This window comes from Carassius gibelio, chromosome A14 (genome assembly GCF_023724105.1).
Source record: "Carassius gibelio isolate Cgi1373 ecotype wild population from Czech Republic chromosome A14, carGib1.2-hapl.c, whole genome shotgun sequence".
Taxonomy (NCBI): Eukaryota; Metazoa; Chordata; class Actinopteri; order Cypriniformes; family Cyprinidae; genus Carassius; species Carassius gibelio.
The window spans coordinates 12,899,921-12,914,449 of record NC_068384.1 but is presented as its reverse complement, the minus strand read 5'-3'; the positions used below and the strand labels follow the sequence as shown (position 1 = coordinate 12,914,449).

The 14,529-nt window shown below is 35.0% G+C and overlaps 1 protein-coding gene across 2 annotated transcripts in view; it reads left to right on the top strand.

Annotated features, from left to right (window-relative positions):
* The window catches only part of LOC128027558 (LIM domain-binding protein 2), a 60,894-nt gene extending 47,325 nt beyond the window's left edge, over positions 1-13,569 (top strand). For both annotated transcript variants that reach the window (XM_052615282.1, XM_052615281.1), the window contains exon 9: positions 11,765-13,569. In XM_052615282.1, coding sequence (XP_052471242.1) covers positions 11,765-11,995 — 231 coding nt within the window. In that variant the 3' untranslated portion in view covers positions 11,996-13,569. The remainder of the gene's footprint in view (positions 1-11,764) is intronic.
* Positions 13,570-14,529: the final 960 nt, after the last annotated feature.

The window sequence follows — 14,529 nt, the reverse complement described above, 5'->3', positions numbered from 1 at the left end:
CTTATGACACATTAGAGTGCTGCTATGACACGTTATATTAATGTAATGTCAGTTTTTTAAGCCATGACACAATTATAAAGCATATTCAATCCCAAAGCCAAAGTAAATACACTCTCAGCACCTTCACAGAGAGAGACTCCTTACTCTCATTGTCAATTCCTATATTACCCACTTACAGTGTTTAACCCCAATTCAGAGGCATTTATCCCAGAGTGCCTCTTTATCCCCCAGGCTTCCTCTTCAGGCATTACTCTGGCGATCAATGTGTTCTCCCAGTTCGCACACTACAGGGTCAAACACAGCGCACGAGTGCTAACGCCATTTTTGGGGATTGGTGTTGTGAGGCGGTAAATTTGTTTGCAGATGGATGATGGGATTTGTAGTGCGTGGCTTTTCCCCTGGAGTTCAGAGACAATTGGATACATGAATGCCGTAGAGGAGATTAGTGTGAGGAAACAGCCGTGTTCCTGCTCAGTCTGTCAAACTGTTTACATACTCTTCCAGCAATATATATATATATATATATATATATTTAGTTTCATTACAGTTAAAGTACTTAAACCTAAACTTATTTATTTTATTTCAATTAGTTGGTTAAAGCTAAATTTTTAATCCAATATTTATATTTTATTTATCTGAAATTATATGGAAATATATTTTATTTGAAATGAGTTTATTTAAATGAAATTACTCTATTTAATTATAGCATATATTCATGTAATGGCCATATAAATTGATATATGTACATAGTACAATTAAATATTTTAATTTCCACTTTCCAGTCTCTCTCTCTCTCTCTCTCCCTCTCTCTCTCTCTCTCTCTCTCTTTGAATGTTTTGTCTCTCTGTGTATGTAACCCTAACCGCATAAATGTTGTCCTGCTTATATCTGGTCAACATCCATCACACTGAGGGCATCAGACACATTCACAAACAGAGAGAAAAGTGTTGGTGTAAGCAACTGGCTTTGTGCCAGATCCCGTGTGTGTGTGTGTATGTGTGTCACAACACTCTTCATTTTACTCCCCATTCGAAAGCATCAAGCCTCATTGTAAGCAATGTTGTCGTGTGTTGCGGAGAGGAACATGCTGGATACATATTTAGTGTGGCCACTTGGTTTTGTCTGTGCAGTCATCGCATGCTGCCTGATCGGCCTCCTACGTGAGCCCAATCACAATGAGTTGATCATGTGACCACCAGGTTTGTTGGGTGTGTGGGGGGGGGGGTCTTGTATTCAACAGTAATACAACAGTGCCCCCTTGTGTTCATCTTCTTGGGCTGATAATGATTTCAGTAATATGATGACAAATTGGTCATGTGTAACGTGCCTGGATTTGCACATGTTCTCTTGTTTTAAATAATGTCCAGCTCAAATGAGGGCTTTCTGTGCTCCTCAAGCTCAGATCGATGTGGATGCAGAGCCACTCACGGATCAGTCATTGAGGGCGGCAGGTAGTCGGTTTGTTTTGCTGTGGGCGGCTCAGTGTGGGTTTAGCCACAAGCTACATCTAATTAGACAAGAGCACTGGACAGCCTTTCCATTTGATAGCAATTAGAGCTCTCCGTCAAACCACCAGCTGGAAACCTGTGAGTGTGTCTGTATGTGTGTGTGTTAACATTTGTGATCCAGGCCCCAGTTTAACACCCAGACTGCAGGGCGACAGTTGTATGGGAGGCCCTTTCAGCATAAAAACGTCCCAGCGTTACTCGTCGTAATTATATTTTTACTAGTAACAATTCAATTAAAGAGCTCTATAATTTAATTTTTACTAGTAACAATTACAATTATAGAGCTCTATAATTCAATTTTTACTAGTAACAATTATGATTGTAGAGCTCTCTAATTGAATTATAGAGCTCTGCAATTGTATTCTTACTAGTAACAACTGAATTAAAGAGCTCTATAATTCAATTTTTACTAGTAACAATTCCAATTAGAGAGCTCTACAATTCATTTATTACTAGTAAGAATACAATTGCAGAGCTCTGTAATTCAGTTGTTACTAGTAATAATCCAATTGCAGAGCTCTGCAATTCCACTAGAGAGCTCTCTAATTCAATTGTTACTAGTAAAAACTGAATTATAGAGCTCTCTAATTGTAATTGTTACTAGTAAAAACTGAATTAGAGAGCTCTTTAATTCAATTCTTACTAGTAACAATTCCAATTACAGAGCTCTATAATTGTATTATTACTAGTAGAAACTCCTATTCATGAGATGCAAAACAGATTGCAGATATCCCGCCTACAACAGTGCATTTCAAAATAAAAGCCCTGTAGCGTGGTTCTAAAGTATCCTGAAATATTTTACAGACTTAGGTAACATTAATCATGTTCACATTAAAGCAAAATTAAGATGATGCCTGAGATGAATATTTACAGTGTTTAGAATTGATATGCAATAATAGAATGATTGTGTTTGTTGTTTAGTAAAATAGAAAACATTAGGCCAAATAGTCTTAAACTTTTTTATAAATTGTGACTCGGGGTTAAATCTAGCCTAAAGTTTTTTTCAAGTTTTTTTTTTTTCTTCTTCTTTTTTTCTCCAGGTTTGCAATATTGTTTTATATTTTGCCTTCAAATAAGCTTATGCCTGTTGTGGTTTCATGTGTTTGTTGTTAAGTAAAATGAACAAGAGAACACTGAGGAATTCTGACTGTGCATTTAACTCTTTTGTATATATAAATATGTATATATATTATCGTTAGTCTCATATCATAATTGATAAAAGTTATATTTCAATGTTTTTGGTAAACAAGAAAAAAAATTTTTTTAGAAATCACATTGTTATTTTTTATTGATATTATAACAGTACATTCAACCAGATGTGTGAACAAGTATGCAAAAAGAAAAAGATCCATCATCAATTGCCTAACCAATAAAAGTGACTTAGGCAGAATATGCCATGACTTTCTCTTACATATAAAATGCAAACATAACAAAACTTGTTTTACTCTCCTAAATGTAACCAAGATGTGTAACTTGTGAACCCTAACCAAGTTGTTTCTTATTAATGTCTAACCTTAACCACTGTTTTCCTTTTCTACCCTTAATCAAAGTTCCACTTAGGTGCTGTGCAAACATAACCAAAGTTTTTTTATTCTCCTAAATATAACCAAGATGTGTAATTTGTCCTGACGGCAGTAATGGAATGGGACTGTAGGCAGTCCAGAGAGCCATTCTTTCAGGAAGGTCTGGTCAACATTTGATATGGGCACACATGGGCCAGTCTTGTTGATCTCGGGTTTACACGGATCAGTTTTGGATTTTAACCATGATCCGATGGTTCTGGGGGCAAAGCAAAGTGTTGAACAGAAAAGATTCTTACACACAGGTAGTTTACGTCTATCTGCCAGTTGCAGGTAGTATAATAGGGACGTTGTTCTCCAAGATGCAACAACACCTTTCTTCTGTTTTATGTGCACATTTTGGACTAGAGTCTGGATATACAGCTTGTGTGTCTCCCAGAAAGGCATGGACCAGAAATTGTTGAAGATATCTGTTCCATGCTCTTCAGTCAGTTTCTCTGACTTTAAGCAGTGATGTGATGTGTAGGGTGGGCCCATGGTCTTTGGTGGTCTCTCCTGTCCCATTGGATTCTTCTAATTCTCCCCCTTAAGACGTTTCTCCTTTATCAGCTCTCTCGTCCACATATCTGGCCTTGGGTGCCTATGACGTTGAACAGCAGAAGTTTCAAGTACATCTCCTGCATCTCCTTCACTGACAGCTCCTTGAGCTGTGTCTGTATCACTACCATTATCTGGGCTGTCATCTTTCTCAGGTGTATAGTCCTCATCCAAGACAGTGTCATCGATTTCACTATTTGACGATAAATCAGGATCTGATTCTGCTCTGGAGGCTTTACTGGCCGTTTCCTCTTCTATTTGTTGCCCCATGTCTACGCCATTACCTTCTTTCTCAGGTCTGCTCTCATCTAAATCCTCCAACTCCACTACATGGGTATCAACTTTATTTCCTGACATTAAAACAGAAAATGGAGTGCTGTTGAGTATTTTAACTCAGTAAATCATGTTAAATTCATAGGTCCACTGCAAAAAAAAAAAAAAAAAAAAAAAAAAATCTAAATCTTACCAAATACTTCTTATGTCTAGTCAAAATGTCTAATTTATATAAAAAACAATTTTACTTTTTTTATTTTACTATTTTTACTTTTATTTGCATTTAAAATAAAAAGTAAATGCTTGAAAAATTACTTCACTTTATTTTTTACAGCATCTTTGCATATCTGAACCCTTTCCAGCAGTGACTGTATGATTTTGAGATACATCCTTTCACATTGAGGACATTTGAGGGACTCAAACCCAACTATTTAAAAAGATTCAAACATTCACTGATGCTTCAGAAGGAAACAAGATGCATTAAGAGCTGGGGGGTAAAAACTTTTGGAATTTGAAGATCAAGGTAAATTGTACTTAATTTGTGTACCGGGAAACATACAAGTATCTTCTGTTGCTTAAGAAGGGCAGAACTAAATGGAAAACAATTATATTTCAACAAAATAAGAAAAATTTGGCCATCTTCATTGTGTTCAAAAGTTTTCACCCCCCAGCTCTTAATGCATCTTGTTTCCTTCTGGAGCATCAGTGAATGTTTGAATCTTTTTAAATAGTTGTGTTTGAGTCCCTCAAATGTCCTCAGTCTGAAAAGATGCATCTCAAAATCATACAGTCACTGCTGGAAAGGGTTCAAATATGCAAAGATGCTGGAAAACTGAAGAATTTGCAGGACTTTAAAGATTTTTCTGAAGAACGCTGCTCAGTTTAACTGTTCAGAACAAACAAGGGACTCATGCACAACCATCAAAAAACAGAAAGACAGTCGAGGATCATCAGGTAACAGAACACAGTACTAAGAACCAAGGGTTCCCAAACTTTTGAGTGGGAAAAGTTTTTTTAACAATTTCAGCAATTCTTTTGTCTTGTGGACTAAATGTTAATATCTTTTATGCACAATATCTTACTCAGGACAGTACTAAATAAAAAATAACATGCATTTAGTATGATCTCTCTTATTTTTTGAAAATTACTAATATTTTCACAGATTCTGCAAGGGGTGCCCAAACTTTCGATCCCCACTGTAAATGCATAAAAACTATCATATTGTATTATTTGTCTGATGATGTTCAATTATCAATCAATCCATCCATAACCAAGATATTACTAGACGATTTTCATTATAGTTATTATTACTATCATCATTATCATAGATTTTGGCCTTTATCATAGACTTTGGCCTTTTCAGAACTTTTACTATTATGATCATTATTATTATCAATATCTTTATTATTATTATCATTACTATTACTATCATCATTATCATAGATTTTGGACTTTTATCATAGACCTTTCAGTGTCCCACATTATCACTAAAGAAAAATGAAATGTTGGGTTTAATTAAAAATATTATGTCAACAGGTTCCACACAATTTGTTTAACTAATCTCAACAAACAATAATTTAGTTCATTTTACAAAAGATGTTAAAGTAAACTAAATTAACAAGCCTTAGTAGAATCAACAAACAACAATTCAGTTCATTGTACATAAAAGTTATAATTAATGATTCCACTTCAGAAACACCGCTCTCTACAATAAGGATTCAATAAGACTATAACTCCAAATCCATAAATAAGAGTGCAATCGTTCAATACGATTCAACATCGCCTTTGAATTAAAGTTCAGCAAACAGACCACAAACACACCAAACAGATCACAAACACACGTTTTGAAATGCAATGTTACATTTCCAACATCTTATTTGTGTAATTTGTTCTGAATTACATTAGAACAAGTTCATTAACTCAACTGTGATCTGTTATTACTCAGGTACCTATCTAATGGTGCTACACTTCTGCAAGAGGGTGACAGAACAACAATTACCCATAATACACTGCAAAATCCTCAGCCAATGAGATTCAAGTCTGTATTGGTTTTATTAATCTGTTACTTTTATGCAACAGTTATGTTGGCTGAACAAATCATTTTTAAGTAAAGCTGACAATACACACTTTTTTGTTGAATGAACTAGACTAAATTAAGTTCACATTGTTAAAGTAAATTGGCAAAAGTGAAAGTACATTTTTTTGAGTGTAGGAAGCACCAGATTGTTTTTAGACAACTTGCACTAAGAGCACTAATATGTCTATAATTTCTTTTATGAATGTGTTATCTGCATTTTCTCTTTTTATTTTGTTAGGAGATGTCCTGGGGTTTTTAAAATGGTATTGTGTTTGAATTTAATGTTTTGGCTACAAATCGCAGATATTGCAGACTGCTCAGCCCTGCCTCTCCACCGTGTACTTCGTCCATGTCAGCTGGGGGCGCCAAAATTTCCCGCCTGCCTGTTTATATACCCCAGTTGAATATGCATAAGGCACGATTAGCATAATGATATGTCGCCGATTACAGAGCTCTGTAATGCAATTGTTACTAGTAAGAATTGCTATTGTAGAGCTCTGTAATTCAATTTGAACTAGTAAGATTGCAATTACAGAGCTCTCTAATTCTAATTGTTACTAGTAAGAACTGAATTATGGAGCTCTGTAACTTAATTCTTACTAGTAACAATTCAATTAGAGAGCTCTGTAATTTAATTATAGAGCTCTCTAATCAAATTGTTACTAGTAACAATTGAATTAGAGAGCTCTATAATTAAATTATTACTAGTAAGAATTGCAATTAGAGAGCTCTGCAATTGAATTCTTACTAGTAATAATTTGATTATAGAGCTCTATAAATGAATTACAGAGCTCTCTAATTGAATTGTTACTAGTAACAATTATGATTAGAGAGCTCTGTAATTCAATTGTTACTAGTAACAATTACGATTAGAGAGCTCTCTAATTCAATTGTTACTAGTAACAATTCAATTAGAGAGCTCTGTAATTCAATTAGAGAGCTCTGCAATTACACATATCTTTAATGTGTATTTTTACTAGTAATAAATCAATTGAAGAGCTCTGTAATTCAATTGTTACTAGTAAGAATTCAATTAGAGAGCTCTATAATGGTAATTGTTACTAGTAATAATTCAATTAGAGAGCTCTATAATTGTAATTGTTACTAGTAAGAATTCAATTAGAGAGCTCTATAATTGTAATTGTTACTAGTAAGAATTCAATTAGAGAGCTCTATAATCGTAATTGTTACTAGTAACAATTGAATTAGAGAGCTCTATAATTGTAATTGTTACTAGTAACAATTCAATTAGAGAGCTCTATAATCCGAATTGTTACTAGTAACAATTGAATTGCAGAGCTCTATAATTAAAAATGAATGGAAGTCAATGGAGACATATGACTAGTAATAAATGAATTGTAGAGCTCTCTAATTGGAATTGTTACTAGTAACAATTGAATTAGAGAGCTCTATAATCATAATTGTTACTAGTAAAAATTCAATTAGAGAGCTCTATAATTGTAATTGTTACTAGTAAGAATTCAATTAGAGAGCTCTATAATTGTAATTGTTACTAGTAAGAATTCAATTAGAGAGCTCTACAATCATAATTGTTACTAGTAAAAATTGAATTATAGAGCTCTATAATTGTAATTGTTACTAGTAGAAATTAAATTATAGAGCTCTTTAATTGAATTGTTACTAGTAAAAATATAATTACGACGAGTAAAGCTGGGACGTTTTTATGCTGAAACGGCCTCCCATACAGTTGCCTTTCAAAAACAGATGGCAAATTCAAGGCTCGTTGGCAAGCGGCATTCGTTTTTTTCTAATCGGTAACATTTCAGCTAATGACTTAATTAGCTATGCAAATTGACAAATCAGTGTGTGGATATTGTTATTTAGTAAAAAAGCCCACCTTAATGAATGAGAGTAATTAAGAAGCAGAGGGGTGGGAAGAACTGACAGTGACTCTGGGGTCTCAGCCAAAGCTCTTATAAGTCAACGCTCAAATAAACAGAAATGTAACAGTAAAAGATCTGAATCAAGAGGCATCAGAAACAAAAAAAGAATAATAATTAAATCACGGATTCCACAAAAATATTACGCAACACTAACTCTTGATAACTGAGAAAAAGTTTCAATAATTTAAATTGTAATCAGATTTGCCATATATATATTACTTTATGTTTGATCAAATAAATAAGGGTATGCATAAATGATCATTAACTAATATTAATAAATGCAAGTTGTTGAACTGTATTATGACTGTATTGTAACCTAATTGTAAAGTGTTACTGGGCTACTTTCAGTTTCTTGATTGCACATTTGCCAATTAATTTAGGCAAAAAATTGAGTGCGAAAATGCATTTGAGATACAGTCATATTGATTTTCGCTCACTGACATTCAGTTTTATTGTGTCTGTTATTTAATGAAATCTATGAATTTTAATGTCATACTAAAGTGTCACAAACTATACACATTTCAGTTTAATTTCCGCCAAATTACAGTAAAACTGCATAAATTATTAATTATCAACAGGCTCAGCATTTTTTATTATTTGTATTTTAGACATTTTAGTTAAAAGCAATAAATCCATTGGGGAAAATGCACAAGAATCTGAAATTGGACAAATTGTCTCTGCATTTGACCAAAACGTTCTGATGACCAGTGTTCCATATGTACTTTTTTCTTGCAGCAGTACTTTTGTCAGCCAATTTACATTTAGTCACTTCTTGCATCTTGATCGACTGGATTGCTGTCTGATTGGATATGCACATTTCATTTACACTTGCCCACATTAATGTGTCTCAGCAAAATGGATATTAATGCAGTCTACTATAACCGTGCTAAATGCAAATTCTCTTTCTAAAGCTGGACAGCAAAATTATCTGTTGAACACTCTCACAACCTATAAAGATATCAGTCTTTGAGTTTCCATCCAAGTGTCTCATCTGTGTTTGCTCATGCATATGGATTGTGGGCTTCCAACGTACGTATGCTGATGCAGTTCTGCCCCATAAGGATCAAATATGGATCTAATATTCTGTTCCCTTAAATACAGGACAATTCTGTATGGGACAAAAAGCAATCGTACATAGAATGGGAGCTAGAAGAAGAGTAGACAGAGAGGGAGACAGATAAAGATATAGAGCTCCCATGGTTTAGTGTGTCGACACACATGATCAATGAAGCATGTGCTCCAGTTAACTGATCAGTTGAGCCTGAGAATTCAACTAGAGAGAGAGAGAGAAAAGAGCAGAAGACTGCACTAGAACAAAGCTCCAGACTGTGAATAGATTAAAACATTGTAACTAATTAATCACACAATTGATTGCAATTATCACATCTTGACCTATTGAATCACATCTATTTTATGTATTATATTTTTTTAATATGTTTTAAAATATATTTTATGAATAAATATTAGGGGTGTAACGATACGCGTATTCGTATTGAACCGTTCGGTACGACGCTTTCGGTTCGGTACGCGGTACGCATTATGTATACCGAACGGTTCGTTGGAGTAATTAATTATATTTGAAAAAAAAAAAAAGAGAGAGAGAGAGAGAGAAATATAATGATATGCGTTCAACAAGGTAGCCCAATAACCCAAACAACGTAACAGGCAACGCCCCTGACACTCCCGAAGAAGAAAAAAACACCATCTTATATGTTTATGTTAGGCTACTCAGCAGGCGCTCGCTCACTCAGTACACGCTGAAGGCTCGTTGCAAAATAGCCAATGCGTTTAACAGACTAGAAATGAGAAGATCCTCCAATAACCAACAGGTCTGGTGTTTGGGTGCACTTTGGATTCCCTTTAAGCTATAATGGTGATGGCAAGAGAGTGGTGGATAAAAAAACAACGGTATGTCGCATCTGCAACATGACAGGGTACACCAGCGGGATTAAAAAAAAAAAAAAAAAAAACACCAGCGGGAATATCTGGGATATATGCGTCAGTACTATCTGGGAAAAGACGAAAAAAAGGAGAAACATGCACGCAGCAAACTATCCCTGCAGCATTTAGAAACTATAGCTTACAGGGAATCCAACCCAAACACCAGACCTGTTGGTTATTTTAGGATCTTATATTTCTGGTCTGTTAAAGGCATTCGACATTTTGCAACGAGCCTCCAGCGCGTGCTGAGTGAGCGAGCGCCTTAGGGGCCGTTCACATATCGTGCCTAAAAACGCATGGAAAACGCTAAGCGCGTCTTTCTCCTCCTTTCCAAAGCGCTTGGGCAGAAGCGCTCATGAGGCGTCTGTCTTTGCTAAGCAACAATGACGTGCTCTCTCCATGAGACGCGGAAATTTCAGCGAAGGATAAATGGATTTGCAGCTCTAAAAATCGCTTGCAGTAGCTCTGCTACTAAATTTATTTCAAAATTGCAATCCATATACAACTATGATCAGCTGATCCTTCATCTTGGCTGAGCTCTCAACGTTGTTACGGGAAAGGATGAAGCTGATTGGTTAGTTCTTGTCACATGACCCGCGGTGCGCTTGCGGCATTCTGAAAAGTTGAGATGTTTTTACATTTTGCTGTATCTAAAACGTATCGAACCGAACCGAACCGAACCGAACCGTGACATCAGTGTATCGTATCGAACCGAACCGTGAATTTTGTGAACCGTTACACCCCTAATAAATATATTTATATACATTATTTTAACACATTAAAATATGATTGTAACATTCTAATTGAATCACAATTAAGATTAGGTTTTTTATATTATTTAATATATTACTAATAAATGAACATTTTATAAATATGTTTACATAAATTATTTTAATGCATAAAAATACTATTTAAAAAATGTATTGTACCTAATCACACAATGTAATCACATCTATTTTTATACATTATATTTTCATGAAATACATTTCTTTTATATATATATATATATATATATATATATATTTTTTTTTTTTTTTTATTTTTTTTTTTTTTTTTTTACACACACATTTTTGACACATTAAAATAATTTTTAAAAGTTCTAACTAATCTCACAATTTAAATGTAATTATTTTTATCTACTTTTAGGTATTATTTATCTTAATTATGTATATTTTTAGTGCATTTTATAAATAAATATATACATTAATATACATCAAATATATACGTTTTAGCACATTAATATACAAATTGTATTGTAAATTTATTTACAAATATTTTAATGTGAATACAAATGATTTTTCCAATCATAGATTAAACATCTTTACTGGTACTTGCTAGGGTCAAGGTTAGCAATTTCAAACACCAGACCGGTCCTTTTCCATCCACCACAAGTGTTGACTAATGTATGTCTAGGTCTGGTCGGTCTTCAATTATTCCTTCATCTAGTATTCTTACAGACTTACTTGTTTTCTCTTCATATAGTTTTTATATTTATAGTCTTCATATTTATTTTTCGGCCTATAAGTCGCACCTGAGTATAAATCGCATCAGTCCAAAAATACATCATGATGAGGAAAAAAACACATAATAGTCGCACTGGACTCTAAGTCGCATTTATTTAGAACCAAGAACCAAGAGAAAACATTACCGTCTACAGCCGCGAGAGGGCACTCTACGCTGCTCAGTGGTAGACTACAGGAGCAATGAGCAGCATAGAGGCGCCCTCTCGTGGCTGGAGAAGGTAATGTTTTCTTTTGGTTCATTTCTCTTGGTTCATGTCAAATTAATTTTGATAAATAAGTCGCACCTGACTATACGTCGCAGGACCAGCCAAACTATGAAAAAAAAGTGTGACTTATAGTCCGGAAAATACGGTATATGAAACCTTGCTTAAATTGTTGTTCTTTTCTTATGTTTTTGACTGTATAACTGTATGTATTACAGGATGTGATGGTGGTAGGTGAACCCACTCTGATGGGCGGGGAGTTTGGCGATGAGGACGAACGTCTGATAACGCGACTAGAAAATACACAATATGACGCCAACAATGGCCTGGACGATGACGATGACTTCACGAGCTCGCCGGCACTCGGCAACAACGGTCCCTGGAACAGCAAGCCACCCACAGGACAAGACAGCAAGCCAGAGAGTACGGCCTCACAGCCCTCTCAGTAGGAGACAACACATGCAATGTCCCGTTAAACCACCAGGGCGGCGCTCTTTCTCTCTGACCTCACTTTTTACCCTAGACGATGTAAATCCCATGTGATGGTGTCAATGATGTCATCCATTTTCACCAGAAACGGATGGTTCCTCTTCTTAATTTGGAAAACATTTAAGAACTTCACAGACTTTGGCAGCAATATTTGCTCACTGGATTTTTTTCAAAATCATCTAGCTAGGCTACAAAGCAGCCCAAGAAATGTGACTCTTGGAGGAACTTGACTTTATCAAGGCTGAATGAGCGATCTGATTTAACAGAGGCCTGAATTTGGGACAGCTTTAGCCCAATAATCAATGTAAAAAATGTACGAGTCTTGCATTTGATCACACATCTCCATAGAGACTCCAGTTGGCAACCACACTCGACATCAACCAAACACTGAAGAGACGATCATGTTGGCATGTTGTTGTCTTCTCAGTGGAGACTGACTGGAACTGCAGAGGCATCCACTGAGACCAGTCCATGAACATTTGCATTTTTTATTGGAAATTCATTTGTCTATTGTCTTTTTCCGTTTTCTTTCACTTAAAAGTGAACTGCCTTGCTTTCCTTCAACACAACAGACTGCATTAACAAAGACAGCTTGCATTAACAGAAAAAACACCACCAGATGCCATTTACAGACTTTACTTTAACAAAAAAAAAAATCCTATTTGAGTTTATGTGTTTTTTTATTCATTTCTGATTATTCTATATTCTCCTTGTACTGTACCATCGAGATTAGGAGTTTCTTTATTGACAGGCAGACACATATGAGAAGCATATTTGTCCATATTTTGCTTATCTCTCTGTATTGACTTATTTTCATAATGGAATATGTTTCTGCATGACATTTCAAAATTGGTAACATGTTTTTTTCCAGACTTATGAGGTCATGTTGGACTTTGGTTATCATTTTGGGAGCACAGTTACCAGAGTTGTGACAACAAAAATGCTTTCTGCTTCATCCGATGCCACTGAAGTCATCAGACCTTGATGTAAACGGCAGCTGTTTTGACGTTTACTACTTGTTTTCTGAATAAAGGATTTCACACTCAGGAATTAACACCATACTGAGAAATGAGTACATTAAATATACCTTACTGTAAACTCAGACACAAATATACTGTTTGTTAGCTTTGTATGAGTTTACATTCATTGTCTACCTTCAGTCTACTTTAAAAAACAGCTTTTTTATTTAAAAATCATTCAAAAAAGTGGAATGCACTTCGATCAAATTACATGTTCAGTTTTATACCGCTTTATGTCTGTAGCTAGATACATCATTTGTTATATATTTTTTCATAAACTGTACATTTGGAAACGTTTCTTAAAGGCCCTTTAAGAGTTGCAGTGTACTTTACTGACTGAAAGAAAGATTACATTGATGATGATGATGATGATGATGATGATGATGATGACAAACAGCCAAAAAAAAAATTTAATTAATCAGTTTCTTTGTTCCTGTATTTTGTCATTACAAAACATATTTCCTGAAAATTATCGCAAAGACTAAGATAATTCCAAAAACAACAAAATTACAAGACACAATATCAGCCACCCAGTTTAAACCTTGTATTATTGAAACTCTGCAGAGTTTGTAAAATATTTAGCAGAGCTGTTTTTGTTGTCATATCCAAAGTCTTGTATGTATGCTTTGCCATTTTGTGTGCCAATAAAATGTGCTTAAAAAAACCTTTTGCCACAATATTTCTGCCCCCTCTTACTCAAGTTTTACTTTGCCCAACATTTCCATCATGTTTTCTATATTGTTCTGACCTGATTTAAGGAAGATCTGTGCAGTTCAGATCTCTCACTAATCTATTAACAATTGCCATTACAATGCAGAGTTTTGACAGCATCCAGGTAAATCAACTGCACTTCATCTTGTTCCTCTTAAAAGGTAAAAGTCTCAATGGTGCCACCCTGTGTTCAATACTACATATGCAAGATGAGATTATTGCCTATTTTTTTGTACATATGCAGTATATATGATGCCATGGCAGCTACTCAATGCATTTTGGCATCTAGATGTGGTGAAGATGACTTGCTGAAGTTCAAACTGAGCATCAGAATGGGGAAGAAACAGGATTTAAGTGGTGCCAGATAGGATGGTCTGAGTATTTCAAAAACTGCTGATCTACTGGGATTTTCATGCAAAAGAGATCAGAAAAAGAGAAAATATACAGTGAGTGGCAGTTGTGTGGACAAAAGTTTATTGTTAATATCAGAGGTCAGAGGAGAATGGGCAGACTGGTTAGAGATGATAGAAAGGCAACAGTAACTCAAATAACCAATCATTACAATCAAGGTATGCAGAAAGAATACCATTCCGTCAAACCCTGAAGCAGAAGAGCAGCAGCAGAAGAAAACACCGGGTGCCACTTCTGTCAGCTAAGAACAGGAAATGGAGGCTACAATTCACACAGGCTCACCAAAATTGGACAATAGAAGATTGGAAAAACGTATCCTGGTCTGAAGAGTCTTGATTTCTACTGCAACATTC